The 19,580-nt window shown below is 38.6% G+C and overlaps 1 protein-coding gene across 11 annotated transcripts in view; it reads right to left on the minus strand.

Moving 5' to 3' along the window:
• The window catches only part of RPRD2 (regulation of nuclear pre-mRNA domain containing 2), an 86,698-nt gene that overhangs the window by 48,225 nt on the left and 18,893 nt on the right, over window positions 1–19,580 (minus strand). For all 11 annotated transcript variants that reach the window (XM_078154897.1, XM_021004428.2, XM_078154899.1 and 8 more), the window contains exon 2: window positions 9,470–9,599. In XM_078154897.1, the coding sequence (XP_078011023.1) occupies window positions 9,470–9,599 (130 nt within the window). The remainder of the gene's footprint in view (window positions 1–9,469; window positions 9,600–19,580) is intronic.

The raw sequence follows: 19,580 nt of genomic DNA on the forward strand, positions 1-19,580 counted from the left end.
CTATCACTTTCAGGATCCAATATCTACTCCTTCGTCTGGCACTGAAAGCTCTTCATAGCCTATCATCTTCCTACCTTTCCAGTCTACTTATACTTTTCTTCCTTTCTATGTTCTATGTTCAGCAACACTGGTCTACTTGCAGCTCCTTGAAAACATTCCATCTCTGGGCTCCACATCTTTGCATGTCCCTTACCCTGGGAATGCGCTACCCTGTCACCTGCCTCATAGTTTCCCTGACTTCCTTTAGAACTTAGCTCAAAGGTCTGTTTCCCAAGGTGATTTTAAGTATTTTAAAATACTTAAAGCAGTTCTCTTTCTGGTGGCAAAGAAATGGAAATGGAGGGGATGCCTGTCATTTAGGGAATGGCCAAACAAGTTGTGGCATATGATTGTGATGGCACACTGATGAAGAGGTAGATTTTAGAAAAGCGTGGGAAAGACTCGCACGAAATAATGAAGAGTGAAATGAGCAGAACCAAGAGAATATTCACAGTAACAGCAATACTAGTCTAAGGACAGCTTTGAATGACTAAGTCATATAAACACTTAAATCAACTACAAAGGATCTATGAAAGAAGAAGCTATCCATATTCAGAGAAAGAACTGATAAACGGATGTATAGTATGGTTTTACATACACACACACACACACACACACTCCTACTTCAAGAGTAATCAAAAACTACGCTACAGAGACTTGAGAAATAAAGACAAAAGAAGTGACAGACACTGAAGGAAGATGTGAAAAATTTCTGGTGTATATGGTCACAAGAAGGCCAATATAATGAAAGTTAATGAAGTTAAATAAAATGAGAAATAGAAAGTTTGTGAATTGCTGGAAGTGAGAGAAACTAGTTTCTCTGCAAAAACTAGAAAGGAGTAGGGTCTGCCTTCTCATTGGGTGGGGGAAGGCAAGGAAGGGAAAGGGATTTTGGAACTGAAAATTTAAAAAGAAAAGAATGCCAAAAATAAGTACATAATAAACATTTTAAGGAGCCAAAAAAAGAGGAAGTAGCAGGGTTATATAATATCACTACTTGTTGGCTCAAACACTTCATGGTGGCACATGAATTACGAGTAGGGCACTTTACTAGCTTCCTTTTATGATGTAATCCTAATCCTACCTTTCTTTCTTTCTTTTTTTTTTTTTTGGTTAGGCAATGGGGTTAAGTGACTTGCCCAGGGTCACACAGCTAGTAAGTGTTACGTGTCTGAGGCCGCATTTGAACTCAGGTCGTCCTGAATCCAAGGTCGGTGCTCTATCCACTGAGCCACCTAGCTGCCCCTTACCTTTCTTAGTAGAAGGCAAAACATACCTACAAAAGATGAAAACACCAGAGATCCCTACAAATACAGGCCAATTATGATAAATTACGGTATTCACAGCTTTTATCACTAAACACACACACACACACGAAAATAATACACTGCCTGAGGAACAAAAACAGCAACTTATTATCGACTTAGTAATTATTAAACAAGCCGCCCAAAAGCACCATATTATTTATACTGCTTGTGTTATCATAAAGCTCTAACTCAGTTCTGTACTCATGGCTTATTCGTTTACTGCAAATAAATAAAACAGACATATGTATAGTGAGAATGCTTGAGTGCATAATCTACCTGGAACACTGTTCTCTACTAAAAACCCACCACCAACATAAGAATTCAAGTATTAAGAAGCCACAGTTGGGATCAAAGCCACCACTATAAAGGAGCACAGAACTTGTACAAAAGGCAGAGAACAGGCATGAGCTTACAGCCAAAAATAACTTATCCAGCAAAACTTAGTATAATGCTCCAGTGGAAAAAAATGGACCCTTAATTAAATACAGGACTTCTAAGCATTCCTGATGAAAAGACCAGACCCATGCAGAACACAGAAGTGAAGAAAAACATAAAAAGGTAAATATAAATGAATAATGATAAAGGAATAAACAAGGACAGACCGCTCATATTCACGTATGGGGAGATGATACATATCCCCTCTGAACCCCATCCTGCTCAAGGGTCATAGAGGGAGTGCAATTAGATAAGTCCTAGTAGTTCAGTTATGTCTTGGTGAACTGAAGAATAGAAAGGGAGAGGAAGAGGACTGTACTACAGGGAAGCGAAAAAGGGCAGGGGCAGAGAAAGAGAAAAAGGAAAGTTAGGGAAAATTATGGTAGATTAAGGGAGGGATTAAAACAAACTCTAAGAAGGCACAAAAAATATCCTAACATTCTTTGAAGTGGAAAGAATGAGAATCTGAAGAGGCGTCTATAAACTGGGCAACGGATGAACTAGTTACGGTACAGAAACATGATGGAATACTGACATGCTGACTTCTTATCAGTGTAATGACCAACCATGATTCCAGAAGACTAATGATGAAACATGCTACCCACACATTCCTCATACAGCAGTGAAGGATTCAGAATGAAGGAGACGACTTTTTTTCTAGACATGGCCAATGTGGAAATTTATTTTACTTGCCTATATATATATGTGCTTGTAACGGGTTTTGTTTTTCTTGTGTTCTCAAATGGTGGTGGTGGGGGGGGGTGTGGTGTGGTGAATTGGACAATTAAAGCAAAAATATTTTTTGGAAAATAAAAGGCCACTTTAGTACTGAAACAAAAATACAACTGAAAGTAAAATTTAGCTGATTAAAAAAAATTAGGACAGAGCAATTTAAAGGCATATTGGGAGATGGAGTATTGTGCATGAGGAACAGTTTAGTGGGGCAGTATGGCTGCACCAGAAATATCTTTCACTTTCATAATTTAGTTCCTAGAACTAAGTGCACTGCATTATGCTGTTTCACCCGCTAGGTTTTTTCTTTAATATAAATTTATTTATTTTTAGTTTTCAACATTTACTTCCACAAGATTTTGAGTTCCAAATTTTCACCCCATCTTGCCTCTCCCCCCACCCCAAGATGGCATGCATTCTGAATACCCGTTCCTCTAGCCTGCCCTCTCTTCTATCTCTGTCCCCCTTCTCTTATCCCCTTCCCCTTTTATTTTCCTGTAGGGCAGGATAGATTTCTGTACCCCATTTCCTGTATTTCTTATTTCTCAGTTGCATATGAAAACCACCCAATAGTTTTTAAACTAAAAAAATATTATTGATGGCTAAAAAAAAAAATCCAACAACCAAATATTACTGTCATTTCCCAATAACCTCCCCTTCCCAAACTTCCTCTGCTAAAAAAAAAAAAGTTAAGCAAAACAAACCAACAAACTTATTATATTTGATAGTCTATCTCTCAAATGGCATCTGTAGTCCTCCACCTCTCTATAAAGGTTGTTTGATCACTGTTCCTCTAAAGCCAAGACTGGGGCACACAGCACTTCTGGGAAACTGACTTATGTTGTGGGTGGTGGTGTATGCTTGTATAGACATAGGTGTCATCTGCACTAAGGTAATTAATAGGTCATGAGAATGAAAGTCTCTAAACAATGATATAATACTTTCTGCATCTCAATGCAAATACACTTTTGACAGTTAGTACAAAATCACTTTTGCATTCAAGATAAAGATACAAAAATAAAGTTTCCTTATATGCAATGAAATAGGTACAATGCATATACTTTTAATTCTTCAGTTCACCTTCATGTTAAATCCAGTTTGCATGCTTTTAATAACTGTTAGGGAACACTGCCAAGGTAAGGTCAAGTTCAGTGACTGGCAGGAAGGATGTTTATTTCAAGTTTTGTCAAAAGAATTATGACTTATATTTTAATATCAGTCACCACTGGCTCTCTCTTCTGTGTTTTATTGAGATACTTTCAGAAACAGAGGTCTTGGCTGTTCTAATAGTATGCTCCTCTACTTGAGTTCATGTCTGTCAACACATGGTTCAGAGTTTCTGAAATTCAACATTCATTAAATTTGAAAACTGCAATCTCTATTCATTGTTTCTAATTCTGTCTTTTGTCTATATTCTTTTTTCTGAAGTTAATTACTTTTAATTATTTGTTTTCTAATTAACTTATTTTTAATTTTCAACAATCACTTCCATAGGCTCTTTTTTTTTTTTTAAAGCAATTGGGGTAAAGTGACTTGCCCAGGGTCACACAGCTAGTAAGTGTCCAGTGTTTGGTCTGAGGCCAGATTTGAACTCAGGTTCTCCTGACTTCTGGCCAGTGCTCTCTCCACTGTGCCACCTAGCTGCCCCCTTCCATTCCCACCTCCCTCTGCAAGACAGAGTGCAATCTAATATTGGCTCTACATATACATTCATATTAAACATATTTTCACATTAGTCCTGTAAAGAAGAATTAGAACCAATAGGAAGAATCACAAGAAAGAATAAAACAAAACATCAGATAAAAAAAAAGCAGGGGCAGCTAGGTGGCGCAGTGAATAGAGCTCTGGCCTTGGAACCAGGAGGACCTGAGTTCAAATCCAGCCTCAGACACTTAACACTTACTAGCTGTGTGACCGTGGGCAAGTCAATTAACCCTGATTGCCTAAGCAATAACAACAAAAAATAAATAAAAAATAAAAATTTTTAAAAAAAGAGCAAATAGTATGCTTTGATCTGTATTCAAACTCCATAGTTCTTTCTCTGGATGTGGATAGCATTTTCCAGCATGCAACTTTTGGAGATGTCTTAGATCCTTGCATTGCTGAGAAGAGCTAAATCTATCAAAGTCAGTCATCACACAACGTGGCTATTACTGTGTACAACGTTCTCTTGGTTCTGCTCACTTCACTCAGCATCAGTCCATATAAGTCTTTCCAGGTTTTTCTGAAGTCTGCCTGTTCATCATTTCTTATAGCACAACAGTATTCAATTACATTCATACACCACAACTTGTTCAGCCATTCCCCAATTGATGGGTATCCCCTCAATTTCCAATTCTTCGCCACCACAGAAAGAGCTGCTATGAATATTTTTGTACATGTGGGTCCTTTTCCCTTTTTTATGATCTCTTTGGGATCTAGCCTTAGAAGTGCTATTGCTGGGTCAAAGGGTATGTACATTTTTATAGCCCTTTGGCTACAGTTCCAAATTGCTCTCTAAAATGGCTGGATCATTTCACAACTCCACCAACAATGCATTAGTGTTCCAATTTTCCCACATCTTCTCTAACATTTATCATTGTCCTGTTTTCTCATGTTGGCCAATCTGATAGGTGTAACGCAGTACCGCAGAATTGTTTTAATTTGCATTTCTCTAATCAATAGTGATTTAGAGCATTTTTTATGACTATAGATAGCTTTAATTTCTTCATCTGACAACTGCCTGTTCATATCCTTTAACCATTTATTAATTGGGGAATGACCTGTGTTCTTATAAATTTGACTTAGTTCTTCATATATTTTAGAAATGAGACCCTTATCAGAGACACTGGTTGCAAAAATTCTTTCCCAGTTTTCCGCTGCCCTCCTAATCTTGGTTGCACATCTTTGTTTGTGCAAAAAACTTTCCAATTTAATGTAATCAAAATTATCCATTTTGCATTTCACAATGTTCTCTATCTCCTGTTTGGTCATAAATTCTTCTGTTCTCCTTAAATCAGACAGGTAAACTATTCCTTGCTCTCCCAGTTTGCTTATACTATCAGCCTTTATATCTAAATCATGAACTCATTTTGACTTTATTTTGGTATATGGTGTAAGATTTTGGTCTATGCCTGGTTTCTGCCACACTCTTTTCCAATTTTCCCAGCAGTTTTTGTCAAATAGTGGGGTTCTTATCTCAGAAGCTGGGATCTTTGGGTTTATCAAATAGTAGATTACTGTAGTCACACTGACTATTGTGTCTTGCATACCTAATCTATTCTACTGATCTACCACTTTATTTCTTAGCCAGTACCAAGTAGTTTTGTTTTGTTTTTTTGGTTTTTTTTGGCTAGGCTATGGAGTTAAGTGACTTGCCCAGGGTCACACAGCTAATAAGTGTTATGAGTCTGAGGCCGCATTTCAACACAGGTCCTCCTGAATCCAGGGCCGGTGTTCTATCCGCTGTGCCACCTACCTGTCCCAGTACCATGTAGTTTTGATGACTACTGCTTTATAATACAATTTAAGATCTGGAACAGCTAGGTTACCTTCCCTAGCATTTCTTTTCATTGGTTCTGTTGATATTCTGGACCTTTTGTTTTTCCAAATGAATCTTGTTATTTTTTCTAGCTCTATAAAATAATTTTTGGTAGTTTGATTGATATAGCACTAAATAAGTAAATTAGCTTAGGCAGAACTGTCTTTTTTATTGCATTAACTCGGCCTACCCATGAGCAACTGATGTTTTTCCAATTATTTAGATCTGACTTTATTTGTGTGAAAAGTGTTTTGTAATTGTGTTTGTCTATATTTTCTAATGATGGAACGATGTTGTCAGGTTTTAAAATTTTTACTTTGTAACATTATACAAAACCCCATTGTCTTTCTAACTGAATCTTTCACATTACACAACTCATGGACCATGTTTATACACCACAACCAGTTCATCCATTGTCCCACTTATGGACATCCCTTTAGATTTCCATTCTTTCCACCTCAAAGAGTGTAAGGTTTTTTGGTGCCTTCTTAGAGTTGAGTTTGTTAAGAGAAAGAATGAATGTATATCTAATACTGAATTTTGCTGTCCTTTAAAATTATCTTCATTTATATAGTTGCTAGAATTGTCTATGTCTATGCAATTGTTGGAATTGTCTGTTTACCTTCTACCTTGTATACCTACTACCAACAAGTGTGTGTGTGTGTGTGTGTGTGTGTGTGTGTGTGTGTGTACATTTTTCCTGTTGCTACCTTCTCATTGGCATTAATTTCAAGACTCTCTCAAGTCTTCCCTCTTTGGAACTATGTAACTTTAGAGCAGGAAAGGCTCTTGGGGTTCAGCTAGTCCGAAACCTCTAGTTTGCAAAGTATCCGTGACATCCTCATGAAATGACTTCTACTCTTGGGCTGAACTCTGCAAGAGGAAATCACAGAATTGTGTGATAATCAAGTCCACTACCAATGTTTATTATTTATTTAATCTCAAATGTTATACCACAGAAGTAAACCATCTTTTTATCATTCCTTTCATAACTCTTCTACCATGTGGTCCCCAATCTTTTTCTTTTCTTTTCTTTTTTTTTGGTGAGGCAAACAGGGTTAAGTGACTTGCCCACGGTTACACAACCCAGTAAGTGTCATGTGTCTGAGGCCACATTTGAACTCAGGTCCTGCTGACTTCAAGGCCAGAGCTCTATCCTCTGAGCCACCTAGCTGTCCCCCCCTTTTCTGTCTTAAGCTTCAACCACCACTCTTTCTCCTCCTTTCTCCCTCAGCAGACAGCCTGACTTTGTACTTCACTGATTAATCAACATCAATTGACACCAACTCCCTTCTCTACTCCATTCCACACTATATACCCTCTGATATCATCTCCTGTTCTTTCCTCCTTTGCTGCAATGAAGGAGGAAGAAGTGGCCCTTTTCTCCATATCCACACAAATCCCTCTTCATGTGTGTTCTTGAACCCTGGTACTCTCTACCACCTCATCACCACCTCCTGGCTTTCTTCAAATCTCAGATAAAGTCTGACCTTCTGCAAGAAGCCTTTCCCGGTTCTCCTCAGTGCTTTCCTTAATTTTGCATATATATTGTTTGTATACATATTTTGCATGTTGTCTCCCCATTAGAGGGTGAAGTTCTTTTTTGCCTTTTTTAATACCCCCAGCCCTTAGCACAGTGCCTGAGTCAATAACAGGTATTTCATGGATGCCACTTGACTATCTGTTTCCTTTGGAAGACCCTTCTTGTGTTCAAATCAAGACTCAGACTTACTAGCTTTCAGTCTTTAAGCTAATCACTTAACTTCTGATTGCCTCAGTTTCCTCAACTATAATATATAATAGCACCTACCTCCCAGGAGTGTTGTGAGGATCAAATGAGGTAATAATTGCAAAGTGCTCGGTAGGATGCTTGGCACATAGTAGGTGCTATGTAAGTACTTGCTCTTTTTATTAAACTTGATCACTTCCCTTTATCTTCACCACAGAAAATTTTAGGTGAAAGGAACCTGCATCTATGGCCATCTGGTCTAACCCATACCTAAAAAAGAATTCCCTCTACAACCTCTCCGACAAGAAGTCACTAAACTCTTGCTTAAAGTCCTTCAATGAATAGGATGGAACTCACTAATATCCTGTGGGGGCCTGAGCCCTTTTTTATAACCCTATGTTCTAATTATGAAAAAGGCCTTTCTTATATTAAGCCTAAACTTGCCCGATTGCAACTTTCACTAACTGTTTTCTGAGACGAAGAAGAACAAGCCATTCCAGGTGACAGCCCTTCAAATAGCTAAAGACAGCTTCATTTCTCCCTTCCTCCCAAGTCATCTCTTCTCCAAGCTAAACATCTTTCAATCTTTCCTTAATCGCTGGCTAGTTATCCTTTTCCTATAAAATGCCCAGGTTGCCCCATCCTTTAAAAAAAAAAATCTCCATTTGATTCTGTTATTTCCTTAAGCTACCTCCTCTATCTTCTTCTTCCTTTCAGTCAAAAGCCTAGAAAAGATTCTTCACACAACCTTGCTCCCAAAGTCACATCCCACTCATTTCTTTGTGAGTTGCAAACTGGTGTCCTACCTCCCAATTCAAATGAAACGACACTACAGCTTTTGGCACCGATGCCCATTCTCCTACTCCTCAAAATTCGCTTCCCCCTGTGCTTCTGTGACAGTATTCTCTCCTGGTTTTCTGGCTACCTGTTTGATCACACCACTGTGCCCCTTAAACATGAGTTTCACCAAGGGTCTGTGTTGGGATCTGTCCTCTTCTCTTTTTCTACTTTGATCTCACCTGTAGTTATGGTTTCAAGCATCACTCCTATGCAGATTACTCTAAATCTATACAACAACTAGTTCTAATCTTTCCTAAACTCCAGTCCCAATCAATAATTGCCTGTTAGACATTTCCACCTGGATTTTCTACTGAATTGCAAATTCAAAATATCTAAAACAGAAGTCAGTACATTCCTCTCTAAACATAACTCTCCAAAAAATCCCTATTTCTATTAAGGGTATAACTATCCTTCTACTCTTACAGGTTTGCAACCTCACAGTCATCCTTGAGTCTTTCCTAGGGATGAGACATCTTGAGTGTCAGTTGACAAGTCTTGCCTTTTAACTGATCTTCTTGCTTCTATCTAGTTGTTTCATGGTCTAGTCTTAATCTCTCCACAAGGACAAGAAATACTTTATCAAAGGTTTTGCTAAAATCTAGGTCCACTACATTCCCAGAATTTTCCTCACCTACCACTTTGGTAATCCTATCAAAAAAGGATCCATTAAAGAAAAGTATTATTCTATGCACATGAAAATTATAAATGAGTAGACAAGCAACAAATAAGTGGCACAACTTAAATAAATCATAGCAACAAATTATAAAATATAAGGGGAAAAACATCATTCAAACAGATTCTCCTATTTTCTTGTCAGGTACAAAAGGAAATTAAATCATAATTTTAAAAACTTAAAAGAATACTTACTTCACCAGAGACGCAGCTTCAGGAAGCACTTCAGCAAATGATTCACGGAATATGATTGCATTTTTCCGTTTGCAGTTCTGTATAACATCATTGGCCAGGTAAAAGAGATTCAGTCGGTGTGGAAAGGCAGCTAGAGATGAATAAAGATTTTTTTAAAAATTAGTACCTGCACGTGATATTACTGCACACAGTGTTCTCAAATGCATTTTAAGTGTGTCTATCTTCCATTTCATCAGGTTGATCTGATGGCAGTAAGACCAAATGGAGAGGTACTTTGATAATCTAGTACATGAATGAGCTGTTTTCTGGAGAAATACATGAAATTCTGAATAGTTATTATGGTATTTGACCATTTATCTTCTCAAGTAAATTAAAGCTGTAATTTAGAAAAGAAATGTAATCTACTTTCTGAAAAGTCAATAATTAATACCTGAATATTTTAAGGTAACTTTAAGCTGTGACTAGCGAATACAGCAACTGAAATATCTTATTATTATTTAGCTGGTAAAATTACTGAGAAAATCCAAAGAATAAGCTCCTTCTCCCCATGGGCTTTCTGCCAGTGATATTCATCATGGTAACCTGAGATCTTCCTGAAAAGAATAATCGTAATATCCAAACCAATACTAAAGCTTTAATGATCATTAGATCGTTTACTATTAAGTAAAGCTTTAATATAGAAAAGTAAATAGTTGAACAAAACATATATAGTTCATAGGAACGCTTTGGTCAGTAGCTTATCTTGTCAGCTGCCATGGACCCAGTAATCCAGATCTAGGTCTTGATATGATGGAGGAGAGGAGGGAATCCAAAAACGTATAGAACTTAGTTGCTAGTTACAGGACTCTGGGCATTTTACTTAACCTCAGTAATAATTTCCATTGGAGTTTCCTTCACTGATGAAATTACCCCACTCTTCCAGCCCCTCTCCAACGACAACAACCACCACCATCACCAGCACCAGCACCACCAACCTTGCTGGTGTCCTAAGAAAACTTAAAATCTAGCAGGAAAATGAGATGTATACCTATTAAAAAGATCAACCAAAAATACAAGGCAGGTTATTACCAAAGGAATGGTAGAATAGGTAGAACATATAAATTAATGGAAAAAATAATAGAATGAGACTAAGGAAATGCAGGTTTTAGTCTATGTCTGGCCCCTTACTGGCTGCTGGGCAGCAAATTAACCTTAAATTTATTCACCTGTAAAACGAAAAGACTTAGAACAAGATAACCTAAGATCCCTCCCAATTCCAGTTTGCAAGTATTAATGATCTAAATATTACAGGAACTAAGAGGAAAGAATAATAACTATTCCTGGAGTGGTCTGGAAGGCTTCAAAGAAGAATTGGGATTTGAACACGAAAGGTAAATAGTAATTAAAAAATGCAAAGAAATGAGAACCATATTCCAATAAAATGAACTGGAGAGTAAAGATGATAATTTAGAAATGTGCAACTAAAATAGAGAGGTTCTTTCTGAAGGAAAACAAGGAAGGAGGGGGTGGAAAATTAATAACCTATTCTATTGAATGCAAAGCTTTTGCATAGGGGGATGGAGGGAATCTAAGCCTAGAAAATCATGTTGCACTACTGTGGAAGATTTTTCAATATGGTTTGTTGTTTTAAGAGAAATGCCACAGAATTGTGTTTTTAATTATGTTATATTCAGAATTTGTATTAATGACCTGGATGATCACATTTTGTTGAATTATGACACAAAGCTGATATATGATATATATTTTTAATTATTTAATAAACATGAAGCACTTACTGTGCAAGACACTGTACTAGATTTTTGGGACAAAAGGCAAAAAATAAAAGTCTATATAAGTGAATTATTCCTTCATAAACCCCAAGTAAATATATGTTGTTCCTTCTTGGCCATTTCCATACTGTCCCTCCTGAACTCCAACTATCATCTCCACCCACCCCATCCCAGTTCAACTTTGGAAACCAGGCCTGATAGGTGAGCTACTGCTTTACCTTGCCTGTCACCAGAATTACAGATTGCCTCCCTTCACCCCCTTCTCAGGCTCGCCTTTGCGTGTAGCAGCTACCCCTTTCAATATAAGCTCTTGGAGGACAGGAACTACACGGATCTTTCTTCCTTTGTTCCTTTCTATGTGTCTATCTATCTGTCATACTTGTTGAGGTTTTCACTAACTTTGGTCTTTATTTGTGGTCATTCTGTGAATCTCAAACAAAGACTTAAATAAGTAGTATTCTCAAGGGTGAGAAGATCATTCACTGAAAAATGTCAAAATACTTGTATGCTCCCACTCCCTAAAAGTCTCTCCATTTTATGACCAAGGGATACTACAATCTTCCCAGTCACCTAACTTCAAAATAGTCATCTTCTGACTACAAATTTTTAGCTCCTTGAGTCAAATATCTTATCATTTATTTTTTCCTTATCTCTCTCATCTCTTTTTCTTCCTTTCTATTCCTGACCGTACTACCCTTATGATCTTATGGTCTATCTACCTTCCACCTATCCTCTCACCTTTTCCTGCCCCTTCCAAGTCAACCAACACAGTGCTGCCAGACTAAACATTTTACAAAACTATTTTGATTACTTAATTCCCCTACTAAAAACTATCTGTAGATTTCTCCACTGCAAATAAAATCTAAGCTTCTTAGTCTGGCATACAAATACCTTCACTAAAACAAACAAACAAACAAACAAAAACCAAAACCCAAAAAATTTTTTGGCCAGGCAATCAGGGTTAAGTGACTTGCTCAGGGTCACACAGCTAGTAAATGTGAAATGTCTGAGGCCGGATTTGAACTCAGGTCCTCCTGACTCCAAGGCTGGAGCTTTAGCCATTGCCCCAACCCAGCTGCCCTGATACCTTCACTATTTAGTGCCACCAACATAATGTGTTCCCTTTCAACTTAGCTGGTTTCTGCCCCCCCCCCCCCCCAAATAAAGATGGGATATGACCTGTGACTTCATTTGTACAGGAAACTCTTGATGAGGAAACTCTATAAATGTTTTGTAACTTGTAGTCTCAAGAGAACTGCTTGGGGCATGGGAGGTTAAATGATATCTCCAGGGAGATTCAGCCAGGATGAACCAAAGGTGGGACTTAAAGCTAGGTCCTGCTGAGTCCTGGCCAGTTCTTTCTATACAAAGACACATGGCCTCTGGCTTTTCCTAATGCCATCTACCCACAGTGTAAAAATCTCACTCTTGTCCAACTAGTTGTAAATAATATCCATCTCATCTCTTCATCTCATTTTGCCCTGGTCTCAGGTCATCTCTATGCCATATCTCCCCAAACGCTTTTATAAGGAAAGCAAATTGTAGAACAATTAACTTTTCACTTCAGGCCTACTTCTGGGAAGGTCTTTAAATGTAAGTGCAGCTCATCTGTCAACACTATTTTCCCTTCTCCCTCCAGCAGTCCCAGATTAAGAAAAACATTTACAAAATTATTAACTCAGATAGCTACCAATAAACATAATCATGAAAAGAGAATTACACATGAAACTATGTCAAGCTTATGTATTTTTTACAAGTATATAGAATATTTAGAACTGTAACTCCAATATTTCTCTGTTAATATCTTTTGGAACTTCCTTCTGCTCTCTTCTGTATATGATATAAATGTTTCATTAGTTCACCCCCTCCCTTTTCTTTTGGCATTGCTATTACTACCCCCTCCCCAAACAAAACAAAACAAAAGTAAATGCTTTCCCTTCTAAAAATAAATAATAAAAAAGAGAACTACAACTTGGCTATGTCAGAAAAAGTATGCCTCATTCTGCACTGCTAGTCCCTCACTGGAGTCATGGTTATCTAGCAAAATGATGAATTCTTAAGCCTCTGAAATTATCTTCTTTCATGATTAAGTAGTGCTGAAATGTTCATTTAGGGGGAATGTGGTACAGTGGATAGAGTGCTAGATATGTAGTCATTAGGAAATGATTTTTATTACCAATGTGACCCTGGATAAGTCACTATCACCTAGGCCTCACCTGAAAAATGGGGTAAAATAATATCACCTAACTCATAAGATTATTTGCGAGGATCCAATTAGATAACATATGCATAAATTAAATGGATATGTAAATGTTAGCTGCCATTTAACTTGGATGATCCACTCAAATTCTGAATAGAATTTCCCTACTTCTTTATGCTCTACCAACAAATGTTGGTCCATAATTTGTAATTATTTTCATTGTGGTTTTTTTATCCAACCAAATATTTATCTATAAGCATTGTAATTAGGAAATAGTCAAATGTCACACTAAGCGATGCTTTCTGGTTTTTTGGGATGTAAGATAAAATCGCCAACTCTTTTGTTTGCCTCTCCAATGAGAGCTATACTATGCTTGCAACTAGATGAAACATTCTTCTATTTTCTTACTTTATAATAAAAATATCAAGACTGACATGATTCAATTATTGCCATAGTATATTTACTCAGTTACTTGACATGCAAATTTTACATTTAGAACACAAACTACAAAGCTAATGTTTAAAGAAGGTCTAAAACTGCATGAATACTAGCACCTTCTGGCCCCTTTTCTGCCACTATCATCGCAGATACAAAGGCCTCTGATCCAAGAACAGGGGCCATTTTGTATTTTTTTTCCCTTTGCCTTATGAGTTGCCATGGTCAAATAATTTACCACCAAGAGTCTGGTAAAGAGTGTCTACCTACTTAGCTAGGCTGATCCTTGGGAAGCAGTCACAATCTTCTTATGGAGAAGGATGGTGGAAGATTATGAACAATATTGACTCAGAACAGTGAGAAGGGGAAAGAAAAAAGTTTAAAGTTAGTGTGACAAGAAACTCAACTAAGCAGAGTCATTCAGAGGGCATAAAAGATGAAATTGGAAGGAAGACAATAAAAGAATGATGGCAAATATTGGCAAATATTTTTATAACAGTCTTTTCATCATTAAGACCATTGGAGTCACCACATTTGGATTCTATCAACACAGCCCCAGCAGTGCTTACAAAAATAAATGGCTAAGGTTACACAAAGGAAGTCTATGCTGGAAGTGACATAATTTTGAAGGTGTTGAGGAATTGAATCTCAAGTCATCTGAGGGAGGAGAAGACAGCAAAGGCACAGAAAAACATCTTGGATTTTGCTATGATAAAAAATAAAGGTTCCTGAGATCATCTTCTCATATCAGTAATATTTAATGAAAATAATTATATACATTGAATGCATCCAGGATAAGGATATTAGGGGGGAACAGAAGATTTTCCTAACTGATACTGTTAAGGAACCCACATCTATGCCCCAACACTGATGGGGTCATGGGACCTGAACCTCTAAAAAAAGGGAAAGACCCTCAGTCCTTGAACTTTCCCACATATTTCAGCCTTGGCACTTCCCTGAGGCATCTGGCCCATCCCAGTACAATCCTTTCAACTGTCCTTTCATTGAGGCCCTCTGACCTAGCCCAAGCTTTCCCTCTCGGCTTCTGGCCCACCCCAGGCTACTTGCTACTCCTTGATCCCATTCAGATTTTCTCAAGTCTTTTTCTGAATAAAAGTACCAATCTTGCTCCCCCGAACAGATCGGTTAGGAATCTTGCAGCCTAACTAGTGTTGTAATAAAACCCCGCTACTCTTGACTAAAAGAAGGTTTGACTGGCCAAATTCTTTTCAGCAGACCCACCCTGTACCTTTGCAAGTAACTCCAAACTGCAATAACACAACTGACCCAAAGTCACAGAGAATATAAGATCCCTGGGATTACTGACAACAAAAATGATTTGATTTGGTAGAGCAAAGCGACTCATTAAGGGCTCTCTTCCAATAAGATGTCTCCCGTGCACACATAAAAATCAACTAAGATTTCTTGGAAGATATACTAATAGAGATAGCTTTGCTCATAGTGCTTGATCAAAGCTCTATGATCATAAATATCAAATGAAGCATAGAATAGGGAGATACGGGCTCACCAAAGGTATTCAACACTAAGGTGGGAGAGTAACGGCAAAGTAAGGCTTGAGAAGGCTGATTCTCAGCAGATGGCAAGTTCTTACCTGTGCTTTTTTGCATCAAGTCCAAGAGTAGCCTAACTATTCAAATGAACAAACAACCCACAGAGCTCATAATTATCTCTCTATAGGTAGCAAACTTGTTTTCATCTTAAATCTTTTCCTCTATCACTCATTTCAGTCCTGGCTTTCCTTGTTTTTATTTTTTTTTTAGGCAATTGGGGTTAAGTGACTTGCCCAGGGTCTCACACAGCTAGTAAGTGTCAACTGCTTGGTTTGAGGCTGGATTTGAACTCAGGTCCTTCTGACTTCAGGGCTGGTACTCTATCCACTGCACCACCTAGCTGCCCCTCCCGGCTTTCCTTGGCTACCCTTTTCAACACTAGTTGAACTTTCACTCACTCTCCTAACTCACTAGTCAAGCTGGGGGAGGTGAAATACTCTTTGCTTCCTACTACCTCTTCCAAGCTCACCCTCTACTACCACCACCTGATAACTTCTCCTACTTTAACATTCACTCCATCTCTACTTGCCACCCAATCAAAATAATGGCATTTTTCATTGCAACAGCTTTCTGGTGGCTCCTTCAGCATCAGACATAAAATCTTCTGTCATCCAAAGTCCTTTATAACCTGCCCCATCCTACTTTTCCAATCTTTTTACACCTTACCCCCATATATTCTGGCCTCCTTCTTGTTCTTCACGAATGCTGTTTCCAATGGTTGGAATTCTTTCCCTCCAAATTCCTTGAGCTTCCTTCAAGTTTCATCTAAAATCCCAACTTTGAATTTTTCCTGATCCCCCTTAATACCAGGGCCTTCTCTCTGTGGATTATCTCCAATATAACCTGCATATGGTTGTTTGCATATTGCTTTTCCAATGAGACTGTGAACTCCTTGCCAGAAGGCACTGTCTTTTGCCTTCAGTTTGTGTCCTCAGTGCTTAGCATAGTGCCTGGCTCAGAGTATGTGCTTAATAAATATTTACTGATTGGTGGCTGCCAGTAGGTTGAAGCACATTTACAAACACAGAATTACCAAGAAGCGGAATAAAGTATGTTGTCAAAGAAATTTATGAGTAAAAAGACAGGCTTCTCAAGTAGTCAGTGTGAGGACAGCTTTCATGCTTCACTGGAATCCTAGAAACATCAAAGGAAAGTAAAGATTTCTTCGCCAGGAGGCAGAATTAGATGGGTTGTGATCTGCATCACTGAAAGGCATACCCACTTTGATAAGATTACAGATCCATCTGAGTAGGTCAAAGACGTCAGTATTCTTCAACCCACCCAGGTTCTCAACCTCAGAGTCATTTTCCACTTTTCTCTTAACCCCTATCCCCCACATCCAATCAGTTGCTGAGCTGTATCAATTCTAGCTGCTCAACATCTCTGGCATGTATCCCCTTCTCTTCATTCACACAGCCACCATCACATCTTTTAGGCCCTCCTTACCTCTCACTTGTACCTTCTAATGCATGACCCCACATCTGTTCTCACCTTTTTCTAATTCATTTTCCACACAACTGCCAAGAAGACATTTTCTTTTTTTTTTCTTTTCAGGCAATGGGGTTAAGTGACCTGCCCAGGGTCAAGTAAGTGTTATGTGTCTGAGGCTGCATTTGAACTCAAGTCTTCCTGAATCCAGGGCCAGTGCTCTATCCACTGCGTCACCTAGCTGCCCCACCAAGAAGACATTTTCAAAGCCCGGGTCTGCCCAAATCACTTTTCTGCTCAAAAGGCCAATTCTTCTGTATGGCATTTGAAGCTCTTTACAATGTAGCTCCATACTACCTTTCAAGGCTTACTTCAGAGGAACTTCACTTTCTGGCCAAAGCCTCCTCCTGGCTGCTCCTCTTAGATAACACTCCATGGCTTACCTGTCTCTAACTTGGTGTAGTCACCAAGTTTTCTTCAAAGCTGGGCAGAAGTACCATCTTGAACCTAAAATCTTTCCTGATCCTCCCCATTAGTACCCCTCTCCCTAATTACTTTGTATTTCCCTTGTATATACACATATGTGAGACACAGCACCCTGGAACGAAGAGAAAACTGGTCTCAAAGCCAGGTAAAAGTGACACAAGTCACTTCTTGCCCCACCTCTGACACTCACTGCCTGTGTGACCCTCAAAAAGTCATTTAACCTTCAGCGCTCTAGGCAACTCCAAGTGGTGACTTGCATTGGTACATAAAGTTTCCTTACAATTAAATCATGGGTTCTTATGCCTTATACCCAAGTGTACATATTGTTTCCCCTATAGATTACAAGTTCTATGAGGACAGGGAGGATTTTTTTTTTATTCGTATCACCAAACACATAGATAGTAATGATTAACCCAGGGGCTGGCAGACTAAAATCTGGATCAAATCTCACCCCACCATTGAAGACAGTTTCTGTCTTCAAAGTGATTACATACTAATGAGAAAGAAAACATGTAAATAAATAGATACATGCAAGAGTAGATGGGAGGTAATCTTAAAAGGAAAGGCAGATGAGGGGAACTAGAAAGGCCTTCTGCAGAGAGGAGAATTTGAGCTGAGTCTTGAAGGAATCCGGCCAGGGATTCTAAGAATGGAAGAGAACAGGGAGAATGACTCAGACATGGGAACAGTCAGTATAAAGGTATGGAGAGAGAAGAAAGGGTAATAAAGTATAAAAAGACTGGAAAGGTAGAAAAGGGGTCAAGTGAAGAAGACCCTTGAAATCTGAGGACTTCAGAATTGATCCCAGTGCGCGCGTGCGTGCACACATGTGTGTGTGCGCGTGTGAGAGAGATAAGGAGCCACTGGAGTTCACTGAGTAGGGAGATGATATGGTGAGACCTTAAAATCACTTTGGCAGGTGTGTAGAGTAGTGATGTCAAGCTCAAATAGAAATATATCCTTGCAACTTAGAAAAGCCACACATTAACACTATGTTATATTTTTGTTTTGTTAAACATTTCCCCATTGCATTTTTGGAGAGCCACACGTTTGACACATCTGGACTAGAGTAGGGAGAGATTTGAGTCCCTGAAAGTGATTAGAACACTACCGCATCAGTCTAGCAGAGAAGTGATAAGCGCTCAAAGTATGGAACTGGTTGTGTAAGTGGCAAGAAAGGCACTGAGAAAGGCTGTGAAGGTATAGATTTGTATTTGTGAGGTGAGCAGAAGTGAGAAGTGTAGAAAAGCACTGAGGGTGTGAGCCAAGAGAATAAGAGGATGGTGGTGCCCTCCTGTCACTACAGGAAAGGAGAGTTTTGGAAACGTTGAGTTTCCTATAGAATATCAGTCAGAAATGTCTAATTGGCAGTTGGAGATATAAGAGTGGAGCTCAGAAGAGATACTAGAGTTGGATATACAGATCCAGGATTCAAGTGCATAGAGATGATAACTGAATCCATTTCTGGCAAGACAGTAAAAAGTAGAAGGCCCAAGAAAGCCTCAAAGGACATCCTGTGGGGTCCAAACTGCAAGAAAAACCACCGAGGCAGAGCTCTGAGCCAATAACCATTGATTAAAAGGACTGGATCCCTTCAATGAATGGGCCCTCAGATCTTCCTCATGAACTGAGATGCCCCCTTTCCTGAGGGTCTTAGTTTTATAGTGCTTGATACCCTGAGATTCAGAAGAGGCAAAGTAAAATAGAGTCTTACTGGTTAACAGCCCCTGCTTTTGATTTTCCAGAAGGGCCAGAAATGATGTATCAGCATAGGTGGTCACAGGACGGGCAAGGCAAGGGCTATCTCTGCTTACTAAATGGTCATAAGATGGGCCCCTCAAGTGTTGGGTGAGAGAAGGTGGTCTGGAGATACAAAAATAAGTTGGGGGACTTACCCTATCATTTTAAGACATTCTACCATTCTGGGCAAGGTTACGTACTCATCATCCAAAAGGGTGGAGGTGCTCTAGTCTGAGCGCTCATAGTTAGGCGAGTGAACTCAATGATAACCAGTGAGCTTTAGAATCAGTTAGTGAAGAGTGAACTTATAGCTTGTAGTTTAAAGTTTGGGACCTAATATAAGAGAGAATCTCTTTAACCATATCTATTTCTACATCTAAAATATGTATTAATACATGCAATTCTAATACTCACATTAGTTGATTAGACTGACTAAATGTATATTAGGAGATAAGTATAATACTAATAATTACTAACAATCA

Source organism: Phascolarctos cinereus, unplaced genomic scaffold (genome assembly GCF_003287225.1).
Source record: "Phascolarctos cinereus isolate Bilbo 61053 unplaced genomic scaffold, phaCin_HiC Scaffold_5;HRSCAF=322, whole genome shotgun sequence".
NCBI classification, from domain to species: domain Eukaryota; kingdom Metazoa; phylum Chordata; class Mammalia; order Diprotodontia; family Phascolarctidae; genus Phascolarctos; species Phascolarctos cinereus.